This window comes from Olea europaea, chromosome 13 (assembly GCF_002742605.1).
Source record: "Olea europaea var. sylvestris chromosome 13, O_europaea_v1, whole genome shotgun sequence".
Lineage (NCBI taxonomy): Eukaryota > Viridiplantae > Streptophyta > Magnoliopsida > Lamiales > Oleaceae > Olea > Olea europaea.
The window spans coordinates 7,059,897-7,086,552 of NC_036249.1; the positions used below are offsets into that span (position 1 = coordinate 7,059,897).

Genomic DNA, 26,656 nt, shown 5'->3' on the forward strand with positions numbered 1-26,656 from the left:
GCCCTCTAAATCTGTTTGTTAATTGTGTTGATAACCTATCACGTCATGATAAATGATCATAAACTTCTTTTGCTTTTAAATGCTATTTTTTGCCATTCGATAACTTTCTGAAATGACAACAAGTCTTTCTCCATTGGTGAAATTGGTTCTGCCCCTTCATTCAAAATCAAAGATTTTCCTAGCGGTATAGTTATAGGTACGAACAGGAAAAATAAAAAATAAAAAAATCCACGAATATGATGTCGGAGATTGCTTTGTTTTCACATACGAAGAACCAATAGTACAAACTATGAATGCCACAGCTAGTGGCCGATATCTTAAAATTGATAAATGAGTATGAAAGTGATTACAAATTTACAATAATGATTGTTAAAGGGTAAATCAAAAAATAAATTTATAGAACAAGATTGCAGAAAAAATCAATTTGTGCCTAGCGAACATCAGACTATTTCTTTAAGATATTTTGTTAATCTTAATGGTGAAGGTCTCAGACAATTTTCTACGAGGATAGAATAGATTTTGTTTCATAGAACTTAGTACAGTTATAACAATCGAATCGAAGAACCTAACATTTTAATTTGTAAACTGAAAATAAGAAATTAAAAATTTTAGAAAAGGATTTTCAAGACGGAGGGTAAACAATTGAACCTCTGATTAACGATCATTAAAATGAGTTTTTTGGTAAAAATAAATTTTCGAATAGTGATTTTTTGAAAAATGTGTGATTAAAATGTAGAAACAAATTGTGAGTTATGTGTAGAATATTTATTATGAAAATATAATTAAAAATGAATTTGAGAAAAAAAGAAGTTTAAGTTAATGATTGTCAAACACATTGAAGGATTGCAACTATTAAGGAAATTGTGAGGATCGCAACTATTAGGCCAATTAATCCTAGAAGATACAACATATAGGTCAGTAGCAGTTAGCCCAATAGCTCAAATCTTCATCTTTCTTTCAAGGTAACACAACATAAATTCTCCATTTTAAAAATCACATTTTAAAATTAACAAATTTCTAAAAATCTTTCAAAAATAAGGTGATAATTAAATTTATTAAATATTTAAGTATAATATAGTATAATTTATCTACTTATCCTACCCCACCTCCCACCCATCCACTCATCACATCAAACTCTTCTCTTTCTCTCTCCATCCCTCCTCACCTCCGGCGATAACTCCGGCAGCTTCTCTGACAACTTCCGACAGCTTCTCCGGCGACAATTCCACACGACTTATTCAATTCTGACGAATATTCCGACGTCTTTAGACGACGGCTACTGCAACAATTTTGGCGAGTTATCCCATTCCGGGTAATATTTTGACGACCTCTCCCGACCGTTCCGACGACTATTTCGGTGATCACTCACCTTTCCACCGACAACATTTTTTCTCTTCTTTTTTGGCAATGACCTGTGACCAGTTGCATTATATCTGTGATCTGTGTACATTGTGATCTGTGATCAATTCTATTGAATCTGTGACTAAATCAGGTGGGATGAATATACATATGATCAATTTTAAAATTGAGAAATAAAGTTTGAAATTTCAAAAATAAAATAATATTAAAATTTTAGTTATGAAATAATTAATCAAAAAAATATTTTTGTAATTAAATAATCAAATTCACAAATTTTTTTCTAGGCAATAACCTATGACTTGTGTACATTGTGACCTATAAATTTGATTCGTGACTTCTACAATACAACATGTGACCTGTTAATATTGATCCGTGATCCGTTTATACTGATTTGTAACTTATATGAAATGACTGTAACTTATAAACTCAAACCTGCCAATTAAAAAATAATAAAAAAAAGAGTAAAAACTGAGAACGTCACAATGTCAAGTTCTTGGCCTTCAAAATTTATGACCAAATTATTTTTTATGACCAAATTTGTGTTATATGTAACTAATTGTGATCAAATTTGTCTTTAATGTGACTATTCGTGATTGTTTAATATGTGATTGTATGTAACCAAGTGATTAACTTGTGTTATCTATGACTAATGGTGACCAAATTTATTTTCAATGTGACTAATCGTGACCTAATTTATCTGTAGTATGACTATCTGTGACCATGTTAATCTTAACTGATAGTATATGATCAAGTCACAATTGGTCATAATTAACACAAAATTGGTCATGATCGGTCACAATAAACGCATACTTGATCACAGAGAGTCACCACAAATAATCTATACACACTGCAAACCAGCACCACAATCCACTACTATCAACACCAATGTACCGTCACTACCACCTTCAACTTAAATCCACGACCATGAATACTACATTCATCTCAATTCCACGATAACAATCACAATCACCACTACCAACACATTCAACAAGCTGACCATGGCATAGCTTGTCTGTTTACGATTAACACAACAAATAACAAACCTCCTCACCCTACTATCATAATCTCTACCTGTTCCACCACAATCACAGCCACCACCGCCATAAACAATAAATATACATTTTCAAACATAAATCCAAAGAGATGATAAAGAGTGAAGAGATGGTAAGGAATGAAAAGAGAAAGATAAAAATTGGGGTGCCACTTGAGAAACAAGCCTTTGGAATATCATCACTAACCAAGTTTGAATCAATATCAAATCAAAAATAAAGTTTACTTATAATTCCTTCAAAACGATGAAGTAAAAAAATGGACGCCAATTAAAAAACTGTAGACAAGAGATATAGATCCATACAAAACTGTTGTAAGTAAAAAGAAAAAAAAAAAGAAGAAGAAGACAAAAGCAGTACAGATCTAAAGCCGGGCAAAGGCGTGAGTTCTCAGGCAACCATTATGAATGTTCCGAGAAAGAAGCCTTCAATTTGTCGCTACTGACGCCAATTCCATAAAACCCTCTAAGAACTCTCCACCCCCACCTGTGATTTTGGATATTGCTAGGGTTGATGCGTTAGTGGGTGGGGGGGGGGAGAGAGAGAGAGTAGGTTGAAATTGATTTTGAGGATGAATGTGAGGGATTGGGTGCAACGTGGAGTGATATAGGTAGATTAGGTGTAATTAAATTTTCATTAATTTTAATGAATAAAACTTAACTAACACCTTATTTGTGAAAATGGAATTTAATCCCCTTTGTTTTGAAAAAGTAATCTTTAAATGTAGGTTTGTAAATAATTTTCCCTTATTTCAATCCCTAATAACAGGTGCAGCAACACCCGACTCTTCATCTTCTTCTTAATTTATAGATGAAGTCAATTAATTCATTTACACACATTATTCCTTGTATTTATCAATGTTTTAAAAATCGGACTGGCCGGGAAAATTAGGAATTGGTTAGAAATCCGGTTCGGTTAAGGCATAAAACTCGTTTAACTCAAAATGAGCAAAAAAAACCGTTTTATTTATCCGGTTTAATGACTAACCAACGACCTGAAATCGGTTCGATTTTGCTGATTTTTATTGTATAATCATAAACCACAAACTCCAATTTTCAGCCTAATAATTGGTAGGCCCAGAAAATCACACATGCAGTTGTTGGCCCATCTATTTATAGGATACCATTCTAGGCTTCAGCAAAAGGATTCCAATGTGGATCAATTCCTTTTACTATGGAATATTTAAAGGTTGAACCCTAATCTCGAGGGCCTCCATCGCCCCATCCTTGAAGTATCGTGAGGGAGGTAAATCGCGGGATGTGCCCTATCAGGTCAGGGAACAAGAATTTGCTCGTACACTGGTGCACATAAAGAGTCCGATTTCATATATCAGGAATCGAACCTTCACACTGCGGCTGCCAGCAAGGTTAAAACTACCTCACTCCCGTCCTTTGCACCATTGGGTTATGCCCCGAGAGACCCTTTTGTTGTGGAACACTTGTGTGTATGTATGGTGGATTTCAATATGGGATCTATTACGTTACTGTTCATATATATTTTATAGTTAATTAATCTTTTTTTTTTTTACCTTGCCTTAATTATTAAAAATTTAAAATTCTTTTAACATTAATTAGCAGTATTTACTATTATCTAATCTTATTTTAGTGTTTAAAAATATTTATTTATCTTTACTTTTAAGTTGAGGTGATAATTGATGTGAAACTTTTAAATTTCAACTATTTAAATTTTCATATTATTCAGTTATTGACATTATTGTTTACTTTATGTTGTTGATTTATTAAGTTATCTTAAATTATATAATTGGATTGAGTAGCACTTAGACTTTGTTGATTATATATATATATATATATATATATATATTCGACCTTCTGACCCTTGACCCTTCCTCTTTTTGGGGTCAATGACTAGTCCTTTTTTAAAAATATTAGTATTTATTGAACATGTAATTTAATGTCACAAGTCATGTTACCTGAATCGAAATTAAATGTCAATAGTGATGAATAATATTCCTTTTTCAACAATTCCCCATATCAATGAGAAATTGACGTAATCAGAGTTCATAGAAACGTTGGATTTATAGACTCATAAAATTGCATCAATATCAATATTTATTGAATCTGTAATTTAATGTCACTAATAATGCCATCTAAATCGGTGTTAAGCATTAGTGGTGCTAGATAATATTACTCATTTTTCAACAATTCCTCGTATTACTGCGAAATTAACGGAATTAGAGTTCATAGAATCGTTGGATTTAGACATATAAAAACCACGACGAGATGAGTAGCCAAAGAGTCTATCGAAAATTTACTTGGCTAATCAATAGAGACGATGCCCCCCAAAACTTAGTCGTTAGGGTAAACCAAAAAAATAGAAGCTACACAATATTTCTTTATTGGATTTGGTTCTCATGTCCTTGACTATTTTGATATTGGACAACACCATGCAGGTCTTTAGAAAATTCAACCTAAAAATTTTTACAGAAACAATTCATTCCCACTCAAATAGATGATTTCTACGATGAGTAAACTTGTGCACTCCACAAATTTTCGATAGTGTCTTAGAATTTTTTAATTGCGAGTTCACCATAATATATATGCAATTTCTTATGCTAAGAATGAGTAGGAAATGCGTGTATTACCTAAATTTCCCAACAAAACACCCACGTAGTATATAGAAATTATAGTAGTAAATTTATTGTATTTATTTAAAAATAATCTTCCTTACATTAATGGTTCGATAATACAATAATTTTTTTTCGAGAAAATCTGTAAAATTCATGTTCATTTGTTAGCAACATAGACATTATCCCTTAAAATAGTTTTATTTTATGTGTCACCTTCTAATTCTCAGAGTCTAAAGAACCATAGTGGTGATATGTCCATTTATTAACATTTCACCTTCTAAAATTATGATGTGAGATTATGAGTTTTCCTTTCACAGTCAAAGTGGAAAATCGCTTTAAGTAAATACTAAATACTACTTATTTAAACAGTCTAGGTATTAATTAAATGATTGAAAATTTTAAATTGAATTCGTATCTCTATATTTTAGAAGTCTGACAAGATTATCTCACAAATTTTACTAACTTTATAGACCAGAAATTATGTACATCAGAAAATGAGAGATTGGAAGGTTATGCTATACGAACCGCGGGAGTGACAGCGAGGATGACTGTGTGCATGCACATGGGATCCACGTGGATTTTTTAATTCACGCGGGACTCAATTGTCCCATATTAGGGCGCCGTCATCCCCGTGATCATCAGTGCAGGTCGAGTGGCTTAACTCGAGATTGGAAACAAACTCCTTGAAAAAAGTGCACAATGCAAAAATGTCAAACTAGTTCGAACTTGAAAGTTAGTTCAAACTAACTAGGTGGTGTTGACTCGGGCATAAAATTACGTTACAGAACTATTCTTGTGTCCAAAATCCAAAGAGATTTCCTCGACTCTCTGATAGATAATTCACATTCTATTTTTCTTTCTGGTGCATTGAAATTTGAAACAATCACCACACATTTTAGCTATCTATACAGTTACAAATTTTTTTAAGCATTTCAGTAGCCTATATCCAGCCACTCCAGGCATGGAAAAATCAAATTTGAATTGAACTTCGTCATTTAATGCCTTCACCTACAACCTGCCTATTTTGAGAAACATCTTTTTTAAGGCCTTTAATGCTCTTTGTTGCTTTCTTATGTGATGTACTCTTTTCACCATCACCACCGCTTTCTTCATTCTTGCCTTGCCTGGCTGCTTTACACCACGCCCACCCTACTTTTTATTTAGTCCATTTTTGCTTAGACACTTTCTGAAGAAAGACTTTGCATGTGCTTAACAGTATCTCTTTTTCGGAAAGGGTGTAGGGTTTGTTTCTTGATCTAGTCAACCTGCAGATTCTCCTTTTCAGCTTTTCTGGGCTCGAGGGTTGTGAATTTTACGAGGTGATATACAAGAGCAAACATCGAGTGTTCAGGATCTTGGAAAAGAATAGCAAAATGGAAGATGATTTGTTGTATTCAATGGTAAATATTGTTCGGAGATTTCTATGTTGGCTTAATAGAGTAAAAGTTTCGTTTGATTATTCACTATATGGTTTGTGCATTTTCATTTTTGACCTTGATAAGTGAATTTACTTTCTGGGTGATATTTTTATTTCTTGAAATTGCACTTCAAGGAAGTTAATGGGCTTCCAAGAAATGTTGTCGCTCGTACCATTTCTTTATATTATGTTGTCGTCTCGTCTAATAGCATCTTTATTAGGGAGGATAAAAAAAATGAAGAATAATCTTCTTGATTAGTCTTTCCTGTACTAAACTAACTATCGAACGTGAACTAAAAGTTTTAAGCTTTTGTTGCACAGCAAGAGTTATAAACTGACAGAGAACTGGGAGATCAGGATAATTCAGCTATTTTAGATGTCAACCATGGATGAACGTGTGAGATTTGGAATTATTACTGATAAATAAGATGAATCTGACCGACCTTTTTTACATGTTGTAACGTGCTTATGTTTCCTATATTGTCGCTCCTTTTTTTGCAGCAATTTAATGCGAGGGAAATCTTTGTTAGTTACATCTAAAGATATTGCCTTGCATTTCCTTAGTTCCGGAAAACATCTCAATCGGAAAAAATCAAGAGAAGAAGAAAGAATCAGAATTGATTGATAGAGCGTAACTTCAATAATAGGGAAGCCAATGGCGTTTGCACAATTTATAATTTTTCTGTTGTTTTTGGATTTGTGGGGACAGGTTTTAGGCTTGGGGTCAATGTCTTCCATCGCCATTTCTTATGGTGAAAATGGTCCTGTTTTCTGTGGAATAAAATCAGATGGCTCTCATCTTGTTACTTGCTATGGGTCCAATTCGGCTATTACCCGTGCAGTTTCAGCTCATCTCCCTTTTAGTGGTCTGACCGCTGGGAATGGCTTCGTATGTGGACTTCTGATGGACTCGAATCAACCTTATTGTTGGGGAAGTAGTGGATTCGTTCTGATTGGTGTACCTCGGCCAATGGTTAAGGGTTCTGAATACTTGGAAATTAGTGCGGGTGATCACCATTTGTGTGGCTTGAGAAAACCCTTGACAGGAAAGGACAGGAACATTTCTTTAGTTGATTGTTGGGGCTATAATATGACCAAAAGCTATGAGTTTGATGGGCAGATCCAATCTATCTCGGCAGGGTCAAATTTTAACTGTGGCTTGTTTTCTCAAAATAGAAGTGTTTTCTGTTGGGGAGATGATACTGGGAGCGGAGTAATAGGCCTTATCCCCGTGGGGATGAGGTTTCACAGGATTGCAGCTGGGGGGTTCCATGTCTGTGGGATACTAGAGGGTGTGGATTCTCGAGTCTTCTGTTGGGGGAGCATGGACTTCGACGGAGAAAACTTTGCATCTTTAGTGGATTCTGGCCGACTTAATGTGGACTTGACACCGAATGATCCAATGCTTTCAGTTGTCGGGGGAAGATTCCATTCTTGTGGCATCAAAAGCTATGATCATGAAGTGGTCTGTTGGGGTCATCATGTTGAGAGAAGTACCCCTCCTCCGAATCATGTTAGGTTCTACGAGATTGCAGCAGGTGATTACTTCACTTGTGGGGTTCTCTCTGTTGCATCTCTCCAACCTGTTTGTTGGGGAGCTGGATTTCCATCCTCTCTGCCACTAGCTGTTTTGCCCGGACCTTGCAAGCATGAACCTTGTACATCTGATTTCTATGAGTTTAAAAATGGAAGTGCTCGTTGCAAAGTTTGTCTGCACTGTAGCAATGGCTGCCCTGACGAAATGTATCAAGTTTCTGCATGCACTTCGACTTCAGACAGGCAGTGCAGATACAACTGTTCAAGTTGCATATCACGCAACTGCTTCTCCAACTGTTCCGATGCTACTGGTAATGGAAAGAAGAATAGAAAATTTTGGTCACTGCAGCTGCCAGTCATTGTTGCAGAGATTGCCTTTGCTGTTTTCTTGGTGACTGTTGCATCTTTGACTTCAATTATATATGTTCGTTACAAGTTAAGAAACTGTAGATGCGCAGGAAGAGCTTTTGCGTCCAAGAAAAACAGCAAAGTTGGTTCTTTCCAGAAAGATAGTGGGAAAATTCAGCCAGACTTGGACGAGCTTAAAATTAGGAGAGCTCAAATGTTCACATATGAGGAACTTGAGAGAGCTGCTAGTGGATTCAAGGAAGAATCACAGGTGGGAAAGGGTAGTTTTTCGCGTGTTTTTAAAGGGGTGTTGAAGGATGGAACTGTAGTTGCAGTGAAAAAGTCTATTATGTCTCCTGATGTAAAGAAAGATTTGAAGGAGTTCCATACAGAGCTAGATTTGCTTTCACGGTTAAATCATGCTCATTTGCTTAATTTACTTGGTTATTGTGAAGAAGGTGGAGAAAGGCTTTTGGTTTATGAATTTATGGCTAATGGATCCTTGCATCAGCATCTCCATGGACAGAATAAGGCACTAAAAGAGCAATTGGATTGGGTGAAGAGGGTAACTATTGCAGTCCAAGCAGCTCGGGGAATTGAATACCTACATGGTTATGCTTGCCCCCCTGTAATTCATCGAGACATAAAATCTTCTAACATCCTATTAGACGAAGAACACAATGCCCGTGTTGCCGACTTTGGTCTGTCTTTACTGGGACCTGCAAATAGTAGCTCCCCTTTGTCTGAGCTACCTGCTGGAACTCTTGGATATCTCGATCCTGAGTACTATAGACTTCACTATCTCACTACCAAATCTGATGTCTATAGCTTTGGCGTTTTGCTTTTGGAAATTCTCAGTGGTCGAAAAGCCATTGACATGCAATATGAGGAAGGAAATATAGTCGAATGGGCTGTCCCTTTGATCAAGGCTGGTGATATACTAGCCATTTTGGATCCCGTTTTGAAACCCACGAGCGATCTTGAAGCTTTGAAACGAATTGCAAATGTAGCTAGCAAATGCGTACGAATGAGAGGCAAGGAGAGGCCATCTATGGATAAAGTGACAACTGCTTTGGAGCGTGCACTTGCACTCTTGTTGGGTAGACCGAGCAACGAGCAACCTATTTTGCCAACTGAGGTAGTTTTGGGTAGTAGTCGATTGCACACCAAGTCTTCTCAAATATCTTCATACCGGTCTACCTCAGAAACAGATATTGCAGAAAATGAGGATCAAAAATTTGAATTCAGAGCTCCCTCGTGGATTACTTTTCCTAGTGTTGCATCGTCTCAGAGGAGGAGATCGTCAGTTTCAGATGCGGATGTTGATGGAAAGAACTCGGAAGCGAAAAACGTAGGAAACAGCGCTAGTGGAGGCGAAGGGTTGAGAAGTTTAGAAGAAGAAATTGGACCAGCTTCTCCTCAAGAACACTTGTTCTTGCAGCACAACTTCTAATTGACATGAAGAAATTCATAGTTACTTTTTGATGGTGTTTACTTTTCATCAAAGCAAAAAAATGTATAGACATAGGAGAAATGTTGCTTTGTTGATCACCAAACCAAACCTACTGTCATCACCTCCACCATTAATTATAATCATTACTTATAATTGAAAAATACTTCACTAAGTTATGAATTGAGCCATACTCCTTTTATGGAATTTGGTGGGCATATAGTAGTTGTAATCTTTCTATCATTGTGCCTTAAGCTAAACAAGATTATTCCACTCTCTAATTTATTTTTTCCTGTTACTTTTTAGCTATGATAACTTCCTAACTAATAAAGAAAGAGCAATTTACTTTTCTAGTCACGGTGGTGGTTGTGTATACTTGTATTTCGAGAGCGAATAACGTTATTTTTGTTAGCTTCGTACAATTCCAAGTGTATTCATGCACTCAATCTTATTCTTGAAATAATGCTATTTCGTTTGTTTTGTACGTTTTAAAGTGTATTTAATGTACTCAATCTTAGTTGAGCTATGTTAATTGGAGTTAACCTGATTCCGAAAGCCCAAAAATAACTAACCAAGAGGAAAGTGAATTGGTTTTTAAAACTTCTTCGAAAAATAAACTTAAATCAAGAAAGCAAAGATATGTTGATCAATTAATAATCATAAGCAAATAAAACAAGTAGATCAATCAAATAACATAAATAAGATAATGATAAGTAAAAAGGTAGAGAGGATGCAAACGATATAATTGTAAAGGTTTGATCCAAAGCAATGACTACATCATTCGTTATTAAGCTATATGGCACGAATGAGGTCTTTTCACTATATTAATTGACTTGTGGTGTAATCCAACCTTTTAAACACTTTCAGTAATTTACAAACCAGGAACACTTATCCTTATACAATATTGAGCTTTGCGGAACCTCAATATAATCTACGTGGTGAATTACAACAAGGAACGTCGATCCTTATACTATTGAGATTTTACGGGACCTCAATACAACTTACAATTTTAACAAAATAATTTTATAATGAAATTTCTATCTTAATAAATGGTACAAATGAATTAAATACTAAGAAAGACTAACACTTCAATGAATAGAAATAAATGATAGCTTTAGTGTTAGACAAAAAACTTTGATGAATATGATAATTAAAGATTTGATTCAACTAATCAAAGTTTTTCAATGAGAAAATGAAAAAGAAAAAGAAATAAATGCAATGTATGTTCAAAAGTCTTCTCAAAATATCTCTTTTTAATTAATGATTATAACAAATTAAGCACCAAGAGAAAAATGAGAAACTTTGATAAATATGATGAGTTTTCAAATTTGATTCAATAAATAAAAAAAAAAAAATTCAATGTGAAGAAGTATAAGAAAAAATGCAATATAAGTTCAAAAATCTTCTTCAAAATATATTCCTTTTTTATAAATAATGAAAATAAGTTAAGTACAAAAAAAGAGATTTTTATTTTTTATTTTTTTATTTAATGATGATGATTAAGGAGTTGGAATAAATCGAAGTTTTTTATATGAAGAAATAAATTAAATGAATGTAAAGTTTAAAGAATTTTCAAAACAAAAATATCTCACTTTGATACTCTTGAAAGTCTTGTGAAGAATGGAAAGAGGGGGGATATTTATAAAGTTCAAAACGTCAAAAAAATCTATAAGTTTGGACGACATGTTCGTCGACAGTGTCTTGTTCGGATGACCAGTATAGTTGTTTATATAATAAAAATCAGATGTTAAAACAGTCAAATTTTGGAGCGTTGAAAATTTTCGATCGACCCCCCTTCCAGTTAGTCAATCGTCAGGGAGTTTTTGTCTCTTTATGTTTTAGCTCCGTTTGATCCGATTTGAAGGTTTTGAAATGTATGGACTTTTGGAAAGTATTTTTAACTCTAACTATCTTTTGAGGACAAATTTTTTCAAGTTCAAATATCATTTTTAAAAGTCATTTTTATATTTGATCAAAACATTGTATCACAATAACTTTTAATTCACAATTTATTTTTTGATGTATAAAAGGATTTTGAGCTTAAATATTCAATGATAAATATCAAGGTACTAATACCTTTACATTTTATTTAAGAAATCAAGATTTTGATCTTGCTCCAAAGTTTGGCTCCTAAGTTCTTAAATATGTGACTTCGATCTTGACCTATCTCATGAGTCCGAATGAAAAACTTACAAATTCTAACAAATTCTCCAGAAGAGCAACGTTTGCAACTATATTGAAATGTGATGATTAATGCTTTAAAGACTTGGTTAAGAATTAATTTGAGAAGGGTCACTGATCAAAATTTCAAACGTGTACAAAATTTTGGCTTGAACTAGCTACTTTAATAGAAAATCGAGCTATTTTATTTAAGAGACCGTCGCCTCACAACAAAATTGTTTGATTCTTAACTTATTTTCATTGGGTCTATTTCTTCAAACTTTGCCGATAACCTAGACAGTTTCTCAATTCTCTCGAGTGGAAATTACGGGCAACCAAATTTTTTAAGTTTCAATTTCAGAAAATCAAGTTTAGAATCTATTTATACAAAAATCACAGGTGATAATTCCACATTTTAATATAAATAATAATATTATAAAATTAAATTAATCTACTTACCCACCAACCCTAATCGCTTCCCCCCCCTTCTCTCTCTCTCTCTCTCTCTCTCTCTCACACGCACACCCCATACCCTAGGCCTGGAGGTACCATTGACGAGGCATCGCTTTGAGAAATAATCACACATTTGCAGAGCGACAATGACATAGTTTGCGAGCATCATCATTGTACCGACATCGCTTCTCAAAGCGATGTTGCTCAACACCGTTGAGTAGCATGACGGTGCTGTCTAAATGCATCGTCGGAGCAATAGCAGTGTTGCCATTTGTAGTTTTTGTGATAACGGCTCGAGTCCACTAGGCTTGCTAAAGTTGGTGTGGGATGGTGATTACGGTGGCGGTGGTGTGGACGTGCTGATAATATTGGTGGTGCTTGTGGTTGGCAGTGCTAGTGGCAGCGGCGATAATATGGTGTGGGATGGTGGTTGTGGTTGTGGGTTGGTGGTGATGGTGGTGTGGTGTGGGATGGTAGTTGTGATTAAATATTTATTTATTTATTTATTTTTTTTTATTTTTTTTTGTGTATCAAATAATACATAACCTAAAAATATTAGATTTTGACTAAATTTATAAGCATGACTCACGATTTGTTAAATTTTGATCAATTAATTTAATAATTGGTGATCGAGAAATAAGTGTGATCAACTAATTTGATAATTTGTAATCGTAAAATAAGTTGTGATCAATGAAATTTGTGATTTTGAATATAACGTGTGTAATTGTGACTAATAAATAACTGTGACCTTAATATATTTTAATTATATAACATATTTTGATTAATTATTTAATTAATAGAATTTAATTAAGAGCCGATTTCTAAAATATTAAACCTAATTTCTTAAATTTGAATTACAACCACCTTATATATGTGTAATGTTCATCTTTCTTGATTGAAGCCATCAATCTAGCCCAATCCAACTTTGACCATAGTCATTACATCGCTCTATTTTAGATATAAGAGACTAAATTGTTATGAATGATGTAAATTGAGAACCAATGATCCAATTTCAAAAACTTCATTTGGATACAAATTTATAATAATTAATAAATGAGAAGTGCTACATGTACATAATTGTTTATATAATGGAGTCTATAATTATATGTGGCACTGGATCCAACCTTTAATTCAAATTTCACATTTGCACATCAACTATCGAATGATTGTTGCATCACATTATGGATACCGCTATGTGCAAGTAGAATTTTCCTCAATAAATTTAGTTAAAACTAATTTTTTAATTTTAATTTATTATCCACAAATTTCCTAATATCAATTTCTTTTACTCTAAATTATAAAGTTCCCATTTATCCTTTACTTTTCAAGACATGGACATTCAAGACCGCATTAATATATTTGCATCGATTTTGCTATTTGTACATTAATTTTTGATATTTTGGTTGACACTTGTATTGTTATCAACTATCAATTGGATGAAAATTTTTTTTGAAATTTAAACTGTTCAATTAGGTAATGCCACATGACAAAGTGTAAACTAAAGTGTACACTATAATGTACATGTAACAATGTTCTATTTGTATAGCGGTGGTTGGATTTGAAAATTTATAGGCGTTAAGATGACAACAGTTGTATGTCTGTCAATTTTTTTTCTTTTTATCAACTGTCAATAAAAATTGAACTTTACTATTTGTACATTGATTTTTGATTCTTTTGTTGACACTTGTATTGTTGTCAAGTGTCAATTGGATGAAAAAACTGTTTGAAATTTAAATTGTCAAATATAATAATGACACATGATAAAGTGTAAACTAAAGTGTACACCATAGTGTACATTTAGCAATGTTCGTTCTACTTTGTACAGGACAGTTCCACATATATTTTTATGACAACAATGCTATTTGTACATTATCTGTTTGACATCATTCTTAACATTCCATTATTTTCAAAATAAGTGTTGGGGAGAAAATGTTTTTTATTTTCAAACTATCCAATGTGATGTCGTCACGTGACACAATGTAATGAATAATGTCTAACTCAATGTACAAGTAGCATGATTGGAGCAGAACTCCATCCAAGACGCAATGATGGATCCATATATTCCTCCCGAACTGGCAAATATCCACCTGGCATCTGACGCGTCAAGGAGTTGTCTACATCCCAACCGTCCAATTTCCCTTTTTTTAATCCACCGGCTTATATCGCCCAAAATCGCACGTCAAAAAAGGAAAGAATGTGGGTAACTATAAACGGCTTCTGGTTCGCAGGTGCCAGCACACGTCGGATTTCTCGAACTTTAACCGATAAGAATCGTCCACGGAGACCTTTGATCCTTGTACTCCAGAATAACTTCTTGCTCCAAATTTAAAGCAAATCCAACTCATAGGAAGGAAACTTTAATACTTGGCAACTCATATAAAGCGAACTATCCATATAAAGAGCAGAGAAATTAAGCAGAAGTTAGAGAAATAAGCAATAATGGAGGTTTCAAAATTGGTATTGGGTCAATCTTGTGGTTTTTCTGGTGCTGGAATGGATGTTCATGCCCGAAGATTTCATTACTCTGCTTCATCTTCCTCTTTGTCAATTTCGGGTCCTGTAAAATCTGGGCATTCCTTAAGACCTGGAAAGATTTGTAGGTTTTCTGATACGGGTCACTTGGAATATTACAATTACAGGAGTAATACTTCGGGGATTATAAGGTGTGGACAGAAGGAAAATATTAAGGAAAAAGAGACAAAGAAGATTAAGAACAAGTTGAAATTGCTCAAGGGGTTGTCGAAGGATTTATCAACGTTTTCTAACATGGGTTTTCAATTTAACTCCGATGAAGTTAAAGGCAACTCGATTACGGTATGTATTATAAATAATCATGAAATTTAGAATTTATTTTGTTTTTCTGATATGGTTTTTGATTGTATATTTTAATTAATTGATTAATCATCTGGGATTGCATTATAAAAGTTGATTATATGACCATGCTTGATTTTGGAGTTTGGACTTGAATCAAATAATAGATATTCAAATTTTTTCAGGGTTTTATTTAAGTTGTTCAGGTTGAGTTGATTTGACTTCTTTCGGTAATTTTGAAGAAGACTAAATTCCATGGTTTAATTGTTTGATAGTGCATTACTTTAGAGCATTTTGTTGACATTGCTCCGTTTATGTCGTGTTTAGGAGGCTGCCGAGTTACTGATGGAACAATTAGAGAAACTAAGGGCAGAGGAGAAGAAATTAAATAAGAAAATGAAAGATGAAAAGGCTAAACTAAAAGCTGCACGGATGCAGAACCTGCTCGAATGTGAAATGTCTTCAAGTTCTTCTTCCGAAAGTGATAGTGAATGCGGTGAGGTGGTTGGCATGAACCGCCTTAACCGCCCACAGGCAATCCCGGTTACTTTGCCACGAGTGGACGAGGAAGTAGCATCACCATCTCCTAGCTTGTCCACCCGAGAGGGGACTACTACTGAGTTACAAACGAGCATTTTGGAGTCAGTGCCAGTCATCACAGAGGATAATACTGACGTTGGGAGGGGCGTTGAATCTTGTGGATCAGTTCAAGAATGCAGTTCTAGAACAGATAGCTTATGTAGAGACGCGAATAATGTTAGTTCCAGCCATGGAAATACCATGGTTAAAGTAGCTTCTGCTAAGAAAATCGAGGTATGTATGGGTGGAAAATGCAAGAAAACAGGGGCTGCAGCATTGTTAGAGAAATTTCAGAGGACAGTCGGGATTGAATTTGGAGTTTCGGGATGCAAATGCATGGGCAAGTGCAGGAGTGGCCCTAATGTTCGGGTTCAAAATAACTTGGAAGGCGTTCAAGCTGGTGGTGTTGATGTTTCTGTTAGGAGTCCGAGCAATCCTCTGTTCATCGGTGTTGGTCTAGAGGATGTTGATTTAATCGTCGCAAATTTGTTGGGCGAGTACCAGCCCAATAAATTTGGGGCAGCTGCATCATCTTAATCTCGATAATTTGAAAATAAAAAATAAAGAAATATGTATGCAATTATGTTCGCATTCGTTGTCAAGATTTTTGATCAGTACATGTAAATGGTAAATCTTGAATAGTATGCAAAAAATTATTGTTCAGTAGTAATTATTTTTATTTCTGATCAATTCTGGCTTTATCAATATTGTAGCTGATACGCCTTATTATTCGTCCATACCTGAACATTATCCTCGATAACTGAAAATAACTCCCTCACCATATTGCAGCTTGATGTCCTCGAGCATTTTCCTCGATGACACATGCTCGAGGATTCGCAATCGTGTGACGACGATTTTGTACGCCTGAGGTCCTCGGGATATTATGTCCTCGGGAATTCCTCTCCTCGAGCGGCTTGGGTTATGTTGATCAAATAGGATTCCTATCTACTTGGAACTCTAACTCTGGACTACTATTTCGATACTTGATCCTAATAAGGACTCTGTCTTAAGCATAATTTTGGTATTTGTCTGATTCCTTAACCGTACAGGACTCCAACAAATAAGGATACCTAGCTAGTTGAGTCCTACTAGGAGAATATCACCTACCTCTATAAATACAATAGATGGGGGCATTGTTCAGGCATGTTTTCATTATTTTCAGTTTAAAGTCTTACGCACATAATTCATTTTCTGACTTAAGTATCGGAGGGGCGACGAGAACATACCTCATTGCCTTTGTTTCAGGTACCGGAAGATTACGATCGTGCTCATTCAAAATCCTTAAGCTCAGGAAATCACCAGGTACGATTTTTGGTAGCATCATTGGCGCCGTCTATGGGAAACGCTACCAAAAGCCATGGTTAACACGCGATCAGGTCTTCTTTCCGCAAGCTCATCTGCTCCCATTCCTCATCCTGCTGAAGATCAACCAGCTCTTCAAGAAGAGTCATCAGGAGTGCTCGCACCTCTATCGGCGATTGTCACAACCGAAGCCTTTGAAGAGCTCCGTCAGCAAGTGGCCACACTCACGCAACTGTTAAGTCAAAGAAATTCGCATCCGTCACCAGCACAGGCAGAGCATGGTGGTTTTATGGATGATGCTCGAGCCCGACCACCAAACCCCGCAACTGGCAGAGTAGGAACCTCAGGTATTCGCAACATGGCCTCGGGCTCGAGATCGATCGCCATGGATTCCGGTGAGATTGTCCGAATCATTCAAGAAGGAATTACAGTTGGCCTGCAACGGAATGTTCGGGGGCCAACGAGTTTTACACTAACACTCCATTCACGCCAGATATATTGTCATGTCCCTTGCCCGACAGATTCAAATATCCTCGCATTAAAGAGTATGATGGGACGAGCGACCCCATCAACCATCTCAATGTATATATTAATGTCATGAACTTGCAAGTTGCGCCGGATCAGGTTATGTGCAAAGCCTTCCCCCAAATTCTAACTAATGCTGCAAGGGATTGGTTCTCTACATTGGAGCCCAACTCCATAGCCTCATTTTTAGATTTGACTGATAAGTTCTCCGCCTTCTTTGCAAGTAGCAAGCAAATCAGAAAGACTGCGACCTCTCTCATGCAACTTCGTCAGGGACCAAGTGAAACCCTACGAGGATTTATGACAATGTTTAGCAAAAAAATACATCAAATACCCGACATTCACATCACAGCAGCTGTCTCCGCCCTCACTACACCGTAAGACGTGAAGCTTTCAAGATATCTTTATCAAAGACCCCGCTGCAAACAGTGACGAAGCTCCTCACCCGAGCTGAAAAATACATTAATATGGAGGAAACACTAAATCCAAGGAGACTTGGTCCTTCCCACGAAAAGGCCGAGAACAAGAAGCAACATGATTCTGTTTCTCGGCCCGAGTATCCTCGAGAAAAGCGCAAGAATGAAGGTCCACCAAGGCTCCTCACCCGATTAAACACATCCAAGGCAAATATCTTAATGGAGATCAAAGATATGAAAGAATTAAAGTGGCCTTCAAGAATGAAGTCACCCCCTGACACAAGAGATAGGAGCAAATATTGTGAATTTCACCGAGATCATGGGCATACCATGGAGGATTGCCAAGCCTTGCAGTGGGAAATTGAATCCCTCATTAAAAGAGGACTCTTAAGGAACTACATTGGTTATGATAAAAGCCCGAAGAATGACCGTGACAATCAGAAAGAGCCTGGAGCCGGAAGCAGTACTCAACCCACTGCAGGGACCATTAATATTATCATTGGAGGCATAGCATCAGGAGGAGACACAAATAGTGGGCGAAAGCTATATGCCCGCCAACATGCTCATACCTCGAAGGAAACCCGTGATAAACTCGAAGACATTACCTTTGGAGTAAGAGATTTGGAAGGAATATCATATCCTCATGACGATGCCTTGGTCGTCTCTGCAATTGTGGCTAACTTTGAAGTAAAGAGGATTCTGGTTGATAATGGAAGTGCGGCAAACATACTATCACAGGAGGCCTTCGCTAAAATGGGGCTCTCTCCCAAACAGCTCAAAACAGTTAAAACTCCTCTACAGGGATTTGGTGGTGGAGTCATTATCCCTGAGGGTATCGTCGAGCTTCCGCTTACATTAGGTTCTAGTAAGGCACAAGTGACGGAGATCACACAATTCCAAGTGGTTAACACCCCTATGGCCTACACACATCATTCTCGGAAGGCCCCTACTAAACAAGATCCAGGCTATTGCATCAACTTTCCACCTGGCCATGAAGTTTCCAACAGGCCATGGCGTCGGATTAGTTCGAGGGGACCAAACAGTTGCCAGACAGTGCTATGTTACTAGCATTCGAGGAATGAGTACAGACGTCATGCAACTTTCAGACCTCGAGCTCGAGCTCGTACCAAGGGCAGACTTGCCTTGGTTGAGGAATTGGAAGTGGTCGAGCTCGAGCACGAAAAAGCGGTAACTATTGGTCGGGATCCCAAGGCCAGCCTCCGGGAGGAATTCATCAATTGTCTGTCCTGCAACATCGATGTTTTTGCATGGAAGGTGGAGAATATGCCAGGGATAGATCCAGAAGTAGCTTTTCATAGACTCAATATAAGCCCAGGGGCCAAACCTATTAAGCAAAGGAAAAGGCAGTTTGCACCGAAAAGACGTGTGGTCATTCAAGAAGAGGTCGACAAACTGGTAAAAGCGGGGTTCATAAGGTAAGTCCAATACCCCGATTGGCTCGCTAATGTTGTTCTTGTGAAGAAGGCCAGTGGTGAATGGAGGGTCTGTATCGACTTCACAGATCTCAATAAGGCATGCCCAAAAGACAGCTACCCATACCCAAGATTGACAATCTTGTGGATTGCACATTTGGACATAAGCTGTACAGCTTCTTAGAGGGTATCTTCAAATTCTCATGGCCGAAGAAGACTAAGAGAATACTTCATTCATGGCTGATTCAGCCATATATTGCTATAGGGTGATGCCATTTGAGTTGAAAAATACTGGGGCGACATATCAAAGGCTCATCAACAAAGTCTTCGTCGATTTAATAGGGAAGAACATCGAGGCCTATGTTGACGACATGGTTGTAAAGAGTAAGAATGTAGAGCAGCACATATCCGACCTGGAGGAGGTGTTCGCCACCTACGAAAATATAAGATAAAGCTCAACCCAGAGAAGTGTGTATTCGGTGTAGCTTCGGGAAAGTTTCTGGGTTTCATGATCACTCATCGGGGGATTGAGGCCAACCCCGATAACATTCAAGCTTTGACAGCAATGGAATCACCAAGGACCAAGAAAGAAGTTCAAAAGTTGACAGGCAGGATAGCCGCCTTAAATAGGTTCATGTCCCAAGCAGCAGACATGTGCTTTCCCTTCTTCAAAGCCCTCAGAGGTAATCATTGCTTTGAATGGAATGAGGAGTGCAAGAAGGCTTTTTAGGAGCTCAAGCAGACATTGGAATCTCCTCCCATCCTCACCAAACCCGAGCTTGGGGATACTTTGTATTTGTACTTAGCCGCGTCTCAGAATGTAGTGAGTGGTGTCTTGGTGAAAGAGGTTAACAAGGCCCAGCAACCTATTTATTACGTAAGCAAAGTCCTACTTGATGCAGAAACAAGATATACTTTGGCAGAACAGCTTGCCCTTGCACTGATAGTGGCAGAACGAAAGCTTCGACAATATTTTTAGTCACATCCTATTGTAGTGCTCGCCAATCAGCCTCTAAAACACATTCTTCAGAAACCAGACGTCTCAGGAAGATTATTGAAGTGGGCAATTGAACTCGAAGAATTTGACATAGAGTTCATGCCTCGTCCATCTATCAAAGCTCAGGCCTTAGCTGACTGCATTGTAGAACTCACCCCAAGGCCTCAGGGGCCAGATGGTAGCTCGTGCTCTTCCACAGACGCGTGGTAAATTTTTGTAGATGGAGCATCAAACTCATCGGGATTGAGTGCAGGGGTCATAATCATAAGCCCGGACACGCTCATAGACATTCAGTGTGCACTCAGGTTCGAATTTAAGGCAACCAATAATGAAGCGGGGTATGAGGCCGTCATCATAGCCATGGAACTTGCCATTAATCTCAAGCTTGAAAACATCAAAATTTACAGTTGGACAAATTGAAGGGAAACTCGATAGGAAGGACGAGAAGATGAGCTTATACTGCTTGAAAGTGCATGATCTCCAGAGAAAGTTCAAGAGTTGTGAAATTGTGAAAATTACTCGGGCTGAGAATTGTAAAGCCGATGCCTTGTCAAGATTGGTGTTCATGGGGATAGATGGGTTTGACAGGACAGTCCAAGTTAGAATTGTAACCGAGCTAAGCAACAATCAGACCGTAGGCATCATGGATATTGATAATGAGCCATCGTGGATGGATCTAATAATGGACTTCATAAAACATGGCAATCTTCCAGAAGATCCTCGGGCAGCAAGAAGCATTCGGTCCAAAGCTCCAAGGTATTGCATGATTGAAGGAGTTCTATTTCACAGAAGCATCACACTTCCATACCTCAGATGCCTTAAGCCTTCCGAATCATCCCAGGCCCTAGAAGAAGTTCATGAAGAAATATGTGGGAACCATCAAGGAGCTCGGGCATTAGCCTTCAAGCTCATAAGGTATGGATATTATTGGCCTACCATGAAGAAAGACGCCCAGGAATATGTCAAGAAGTGTGAGAAGTGCCAGAGATTCAGCAATATCACCTACTCTCCCGCAGAGGACCTCACTAGCATTAGTTGCACAGCCCTGTTTGAGCAGTGGGGAATTGACATCCTTGGTCCCTTTCCAATAACTAGGGGCAATTGAAGTTTGTGGCTATGGCTGTAGAGTATTTCACTAAGTGGGTAGAGGCCGAGCCTTTAGCAACAATTTCAGAGCCTAAGTTGAGAACTTTCATTTGGAGGTCCATCATATGCAGGTTTGAGATACCAAAAGTCCTCATAACTAATAATGGTAGGCAGTTTGACAATGCACAATTTAAAAACTTCTACTCCAATCTAGGGGTCGATCACCATTTGACATCAGTTTCCCATCCTCAAAGTAATGGTCTTGCCGAAGTGACCAATCGGATTATATTGCAAGACCTCCGTACAAGGATCAGAGATGCAAGAGGTTCCTGGTCTGACAAGTTACCTTCCATACTTTGGACATATAGAACGTCCCACAGAATCGCTACGGGGAAAACCCCCTTCATGTTGGCTTTCGGTATTGAGGCCACCATCCCTATTGAATTCAAGTTGCCCAGCCAAAGAAGACTTGAGCCCGAGAATGCAGGGCGTACCACTGAACACCTCGACCTCTTGGAAGAAGTTCGTGATCAGGCAGCTCTAAGAATGACATCTTATCAAGATAAAATAGCAAAGTATTTCAATAAAAAAGTGAGGACGCGGAGATTCAGAGCCGGAGATCTTATGTTAAGAAGAGCCGAAGCAACAGGTCATGCCCCGGTGTCAAGGACCGCAGCTTTACTTAGCCCCTTGACACTATCGCAGTCGCAGTTTGCCCAACCTCGGCCGCACATTGTAAATATTACTTCAAGTTTGAGTTGTAATTTTCTTTTCATTGTAATAGTTATTTCAGTTGTAAAATAGCTCAGATATTAGTAAGTGCTTAGTATGATTCTTCATCTTTTAAACATCTACTCCTGTCACTTAGGTTTTTATTCCAAATACTATTATAGGGGGTATTAGTCATTCAAAAATCTTTCACGCTCACTGGTGTCCACCCCATGTACCAATAATTGTTATTTTCTGCTTTCGTTAATTATAATATTCAATTTTCATCAGTCAATGTTCAATTTATTTTCAATGTATTCAAATTCTCTATTGTAAGCTTTCTATAAAATTGTAATCAAATTTTCTTTCGTCTCGACGCGACCGAGAAAAGGCGGAAGGTAGTCTAGTGGAGCAGACTACTGCCGTACGGTGTCCCTTTTTGTGCCAAGAAGAAGGGCACTTCGTGAAAGTTGGTATCAGAGCTGCGGCTCACGACCCTCGATAAGAAAGCTATGGATCCAATTACATCCCACATCGCTGAAGTGGGGGAGCCTCAAAAGAAGGGTACTACTAAACAGCGTGTGGATGCGCTTGATGAGATAACTACTAGGTTGTGCTATGCAAAACTATGGTGGCGAACCAAATATGTTGACATTCAGGGCAACAGGGTCCGAATAGATTCTTGGGATCTCCTCAAGGAAGCGATCAGATCGTAATTTTTCCCGAAAAATGTCGAGTATCAGGCTGACGGGCACTTCGAGACCTGAAACACACAAGCTCTATCAGGGAGTATGTGAAATCCTTTTTCGGGCATATGCTGAATATTCGAGATATGTCGAAAAAGGATAAGCTCTTCACCTTTATGGAAGGGTTGAAACCGTGGACACGCACGAAACTTCAAAATAGAAAGTTACTGATTTGAGCACGGCCATATGAGTCGCCGAATGCTTGAGTGACTACCAAACGGAATTTAGAAAAGATTGACCTTGGGGGAGTAATCAAGCAATTAGAGGTGGTAACAGACCTTACAGACAAAGCTCGAACCCAAATGGGGGAGAGTGTTACTCTCAGAATAAAGAAGGAGCCTATCAAAGCACCTGTGGCTTTCAGGGAAACTATCATAATAGCCGTCAAGGAAATTTTAATGGTAACAACTGGAACAAAGGAAAAGCAACGGAGGGCCGAATTGATGCCACTCCCAAATTGAAGTGCTTTTTATGCGAAGGACCTCATCGTATGTCGGAGTGTCCTTAGAAGCGGATGGTGAATGCATATTGTCAGTTAGCAAGTGGCAGGTCAAGTTCAAAGCAAGAGGCCCCGCAGGCTAATTGTTACAGTAAGACTGACTCCGAAGAGGATGAGGACATAGTTGAGGCATTTTCACATCGATGCAACGTACTGTCGCATCAGGTTGCTGAAAAATGATGATGTCCCATTGAAAGTGGAAAAGATGGAAGAAGCAAAGGCTCGAATTTGTAGGACCAAAGGCTTAATGTACATTGATATGAAAATCAATGGGAAGCCAATCAGGGATATGGTGGATACTGGTGCTACCCACAACTACCTTGCATGTACCGAAGTAGAGCGGCTCAAACTTGTTCTGGATAGCTGGAGTGGTGAAATCGGTGTTGATTAAAGCAGGACATTTCGAGGGAAGGACAAATTTATCTACAATTCAGATGGATGATTTCAAGCTTATTCTGCGATTGGAATTTCTTCGGGATACTAAGACAACAGTGTTGCCATATTCCGATCGTTAATGATGATGGGTAATAAGTCGTGTGTCATCCCCACACAAGTTGGGAGGATGGGCGAGAAGAGTATCTCAGCCATGCAATTTAGTAAGGGTTTTAAGAGAAATGAACCTTTTTTTGTGCACTCTTCGATTAGAGGAGATCGAAGAGGCGAATGGTCCTATTCCAAAACCCGTTAAAAGGCTTATTCAGAAATTTAAGGACATCATGCCGGACGAATTACCAAAGAAATTACCACCAAGAAGGATGATTAATCATAAGATTGAACTTATTCCAGGCGCCAAACCTCCCTCCAGGGCACCATACCGTATGTCTCAACCTGAGCTTGAAGAGCTTAGGAAGTAATTGAGAGAAATGTTGGAGAGTGGAATCATTGTGCCTGCGAAGTCGCTATACGGAGCTCCTGTATTATTTCAGAAAAAGGCCGATGGTTCTCTTAGAATGTGCTATGACTATCGAGCCTTGAACAAGATTACTGTAAATAATAGCTATCATATCCCACTGGTTGCGGATTGCTTCGATAGATTGAGTCGGGCGAAGTATTACACAAAAATTGATCTTAGGTCCGGATACTGGCAAGTTCGGATCAAGGAAGGAGACGAAGCAAAGACTACAGTGGTAACCAGATATGGAGACTTTGAATTTAAAGTGATGCCTTTTGGTTTGACAAACGCTCCAGCAAAATTTTGTATTATGATGAATCAGGAACTTCACGGGTTCTTAGATGATTTTGTCGTGGTGTACTTGGACGACATAGTAATCTACAGCGAGACATTGGATGAACATGTCCAACATGTGAGGCAACATTTTAATCAGCTACGGGAGAATGAACTCTATGCCAAGCTGTCTAAATGCTCATTTACTCAGTCATCTATCAATTTCTTGGGTCACATAATTGAACAAGGTAAAATTCGCATGGATTCGAAGAAGGTTACAACCATCAAAGATTGGCAACCACAAAATTTTTTACATGATGTACGTTCATTTCTTGGGTTATGCAATTACTATTGAACATTTGGGAAAGGTTACTCAGAAATTGCACTGCCACTTACCGAATTGACAAAGAAGGATAAGGATTAGGATTGGTCATCTCAATGTCAAACTGCTTTTGAAAGGTTGAAGAAGTCCAAGTGGATGAACCCGATTTTAGCCTTACCGGATATGACTAAATCATTTGAAGTTCATACAGATGCTTCAAATTTTGCACTTGGTGGAGTCCTCATGTAAGAAGGACATCCGATAGCATATGAGAGCCGGAAGTTAAACCAACCAGAACATCATTACTCGGCACATAAAAAGGAATTGTTGGCAGTAGTCCATTGTCTCAGAGATGGCGTCACTATTTGCTTGGGTCTCCATTTATTGTGAAGACAGATAACACTGCAATTAGTTACTTCATATCCCAACCAAAACTATCGAGCAAGCAGGCTCGGTGGCAGGAATTTCTTTCAGAGTTTAATTTTATGTTAGAGTATCGTCCCGGATCTAGTAATCATGTTGCTGATACTCTTAGTTGACGGGCCGATTTGGCTGCCATTTGCTCCGTAGCTGCTCTTTTAGGGAGCGCCGTCTCCACGAACACTAATGACCAAATTCGAGCACTTATGGAGAAGGACCTGACTACTCAATATTTGGTCGACCTTATCAAGCAGGGTAAAACTCGACAGTTCTGGCTCGACACTTGTGCACTACTGCAACGTGCATACTACTGGCCTCAAATGCGGGACGACATTGCAACCTATGTAAAAACTTATCTTATTTGTCAGCAAGATAAGGCAGATCATCAGAAAAGGCAGGCTTGTTAGAGCCCCTTTTCATCCCAACCCGGCCATTCGAAAGTGTATCGATGGATTACATTATTGGGTTGCCAAAACTTGAGGATTTTGCCACTATCATCATCATGGTGGACCGTCTATCAAAATATGCAATTTTCATTGCAGCTCCTAAGTATGTATCTGCGGAAAAGATAGCTCAACTCTTCTTCAAACATATTGTCAAATATTGGGGACTACCTAAGGACATCGTCAATGATTGAGATCCTCGTTTCACTGGCATATTTTGGACTAAGTTGTTCAAACTTTTTGGTTCAACTTTGAGCATGAGTTCTAATTTTCACCCATAATCTGACGGACAGACGGAGCGCTTCAATTCTATGCTAGAAGAATATCTTCTGCACTTTATCTCTACTTCATAGAAAAGCTGGGGTAAAACTTTTGGATGCGACTCAGATTTGCTTCAATGCCCAAAAGAGCTCTTCCACCAATAAGAGTCCTTTTGAGATTGTTAATGGCCAGCAACCGCTACTCCCTCATACAGTGGATATCAAATGAAGTACCAAGGCCCCTCAAGCAAAGAACTTTTCTCAAGAGTGGAAACGAAATATTGAAATTGCTCGAAGTTATCTTGAGAAAGCTCAAAAAAGGTATAAAAAGGCTGTAGATCTAAAGCGCCATTTCATTAAATTCAATATTGGAGATCTGGTAATGGTTTAGCTTCCCGATAGAAATGTTTACAAATCAACAAGAGGGAAGGACTCAAGATTGATGCCAAAATACATTGGACCATTACCCATCATGAAGAGGATTGGAAGAGTTGCAAACAGATATGAACTCCCTTCATGGTGTAAAATCCACTAGGTCTTTCATGTTAGCGTGTTGAAGTCATGCTTTGTCGATAAGGAGGACGC

At 37.9% G+C, this 26,656-nt stretch overlaps 2 protein-coding genes across 4 annotated transcripts; both read left to right on the top strand.

Annotated features, from left to right (window-relative positions):
* The first annotated feature begins 5,922 nt into the window (after positions 1 to 5,922).
* Positions 5,923 to 10,027, top strand: LOC111407452 (serine/threonine-protein kinase-like protein ACR4). Of its 3 annotated transcripts, XM_023036929.1 has the most exons (3): positions 5,923 to 6,395; positions 6,734 to 6,809; positions 6,914 to 10,027. In XM_023036929.1, the coding sequence occupies exon 3, from the start codon at positions 7,068 to 7,070 to the stop codon at positions 9,747 to 9,749; it is 2,682 nt and encodes an 893-aa protein (XP_022892697.1). In that variant the 5' UTR covers positions 5,923 to 6,395; positions 6,734 to 6,809; positions 6,914 to 7,067; the 3' UTR covers positions 9,750 to 10,027. The 3 variants fall into 3 exon arrangements, with proteins under 3 accessions (XP_022892697.1, XP_022892698.1, XP_022892699.1); XM_023036930.1 differs by lacking the exon at positions 6,734 to 6,809; XM_023036931.1 differs by lacking the exon at positions 6,734 to 6,809 and having other exon boundaries at positions 7,122 to 10,027.
* A 4,619-nt stretch (positions 10,028 to 14,646) lies between these two features.
* On the top strand, positions 14,647 to 16,428 carry LOC111407454 (diacylglycerol O-acyltransferase 3, cytosolic). Its single transcript, XM_023036932.1, has 2 exons — positions 14,647 to 15,173; positions 15,498 to 16,428. Exons 1-2 carry the CDS (start codon positions 14,799 to 14,801, stop codon positions 16,284 to 16,286), a joined length of 1,164 nt encoding a protein of 387 aa, XP_022892700.1. The 5' UTR covers positions 14,647 to 14,798; the 3' UTR covers positions 16,287 to 16,428.
* The last annotated feature ends 10,228 nt before the right edge of the window (positions 16,429 to 26,656 follow it).

What these genes read in the sequence shown, in the direction of transcription:
- LOC111407452 (XM_023036929.1), top strand. Translation starts at nt 7,068, where the DNA reads ATGGCGTTTGCACAATTTATAATTTTTCTGTTGTTTTTGGATTTGTGG.
- LOC111407454 (XM_023036932.1), top strand. Translation starts at nt 14,799, where the DNA reads ATGGAGGTTTCAAAATTGGTATTGGGTCAATCTTGTGGTTTTTCTGGT. An exon ending in TTAAAGGCAACTCGATTACG is followed by an intron (nt 15,174 to 15,497) that starts GTATGTATTATA and finishes TGTCGTGTTTAG; the next exon opens with GAGGCTGCCGAGTTACTGAT.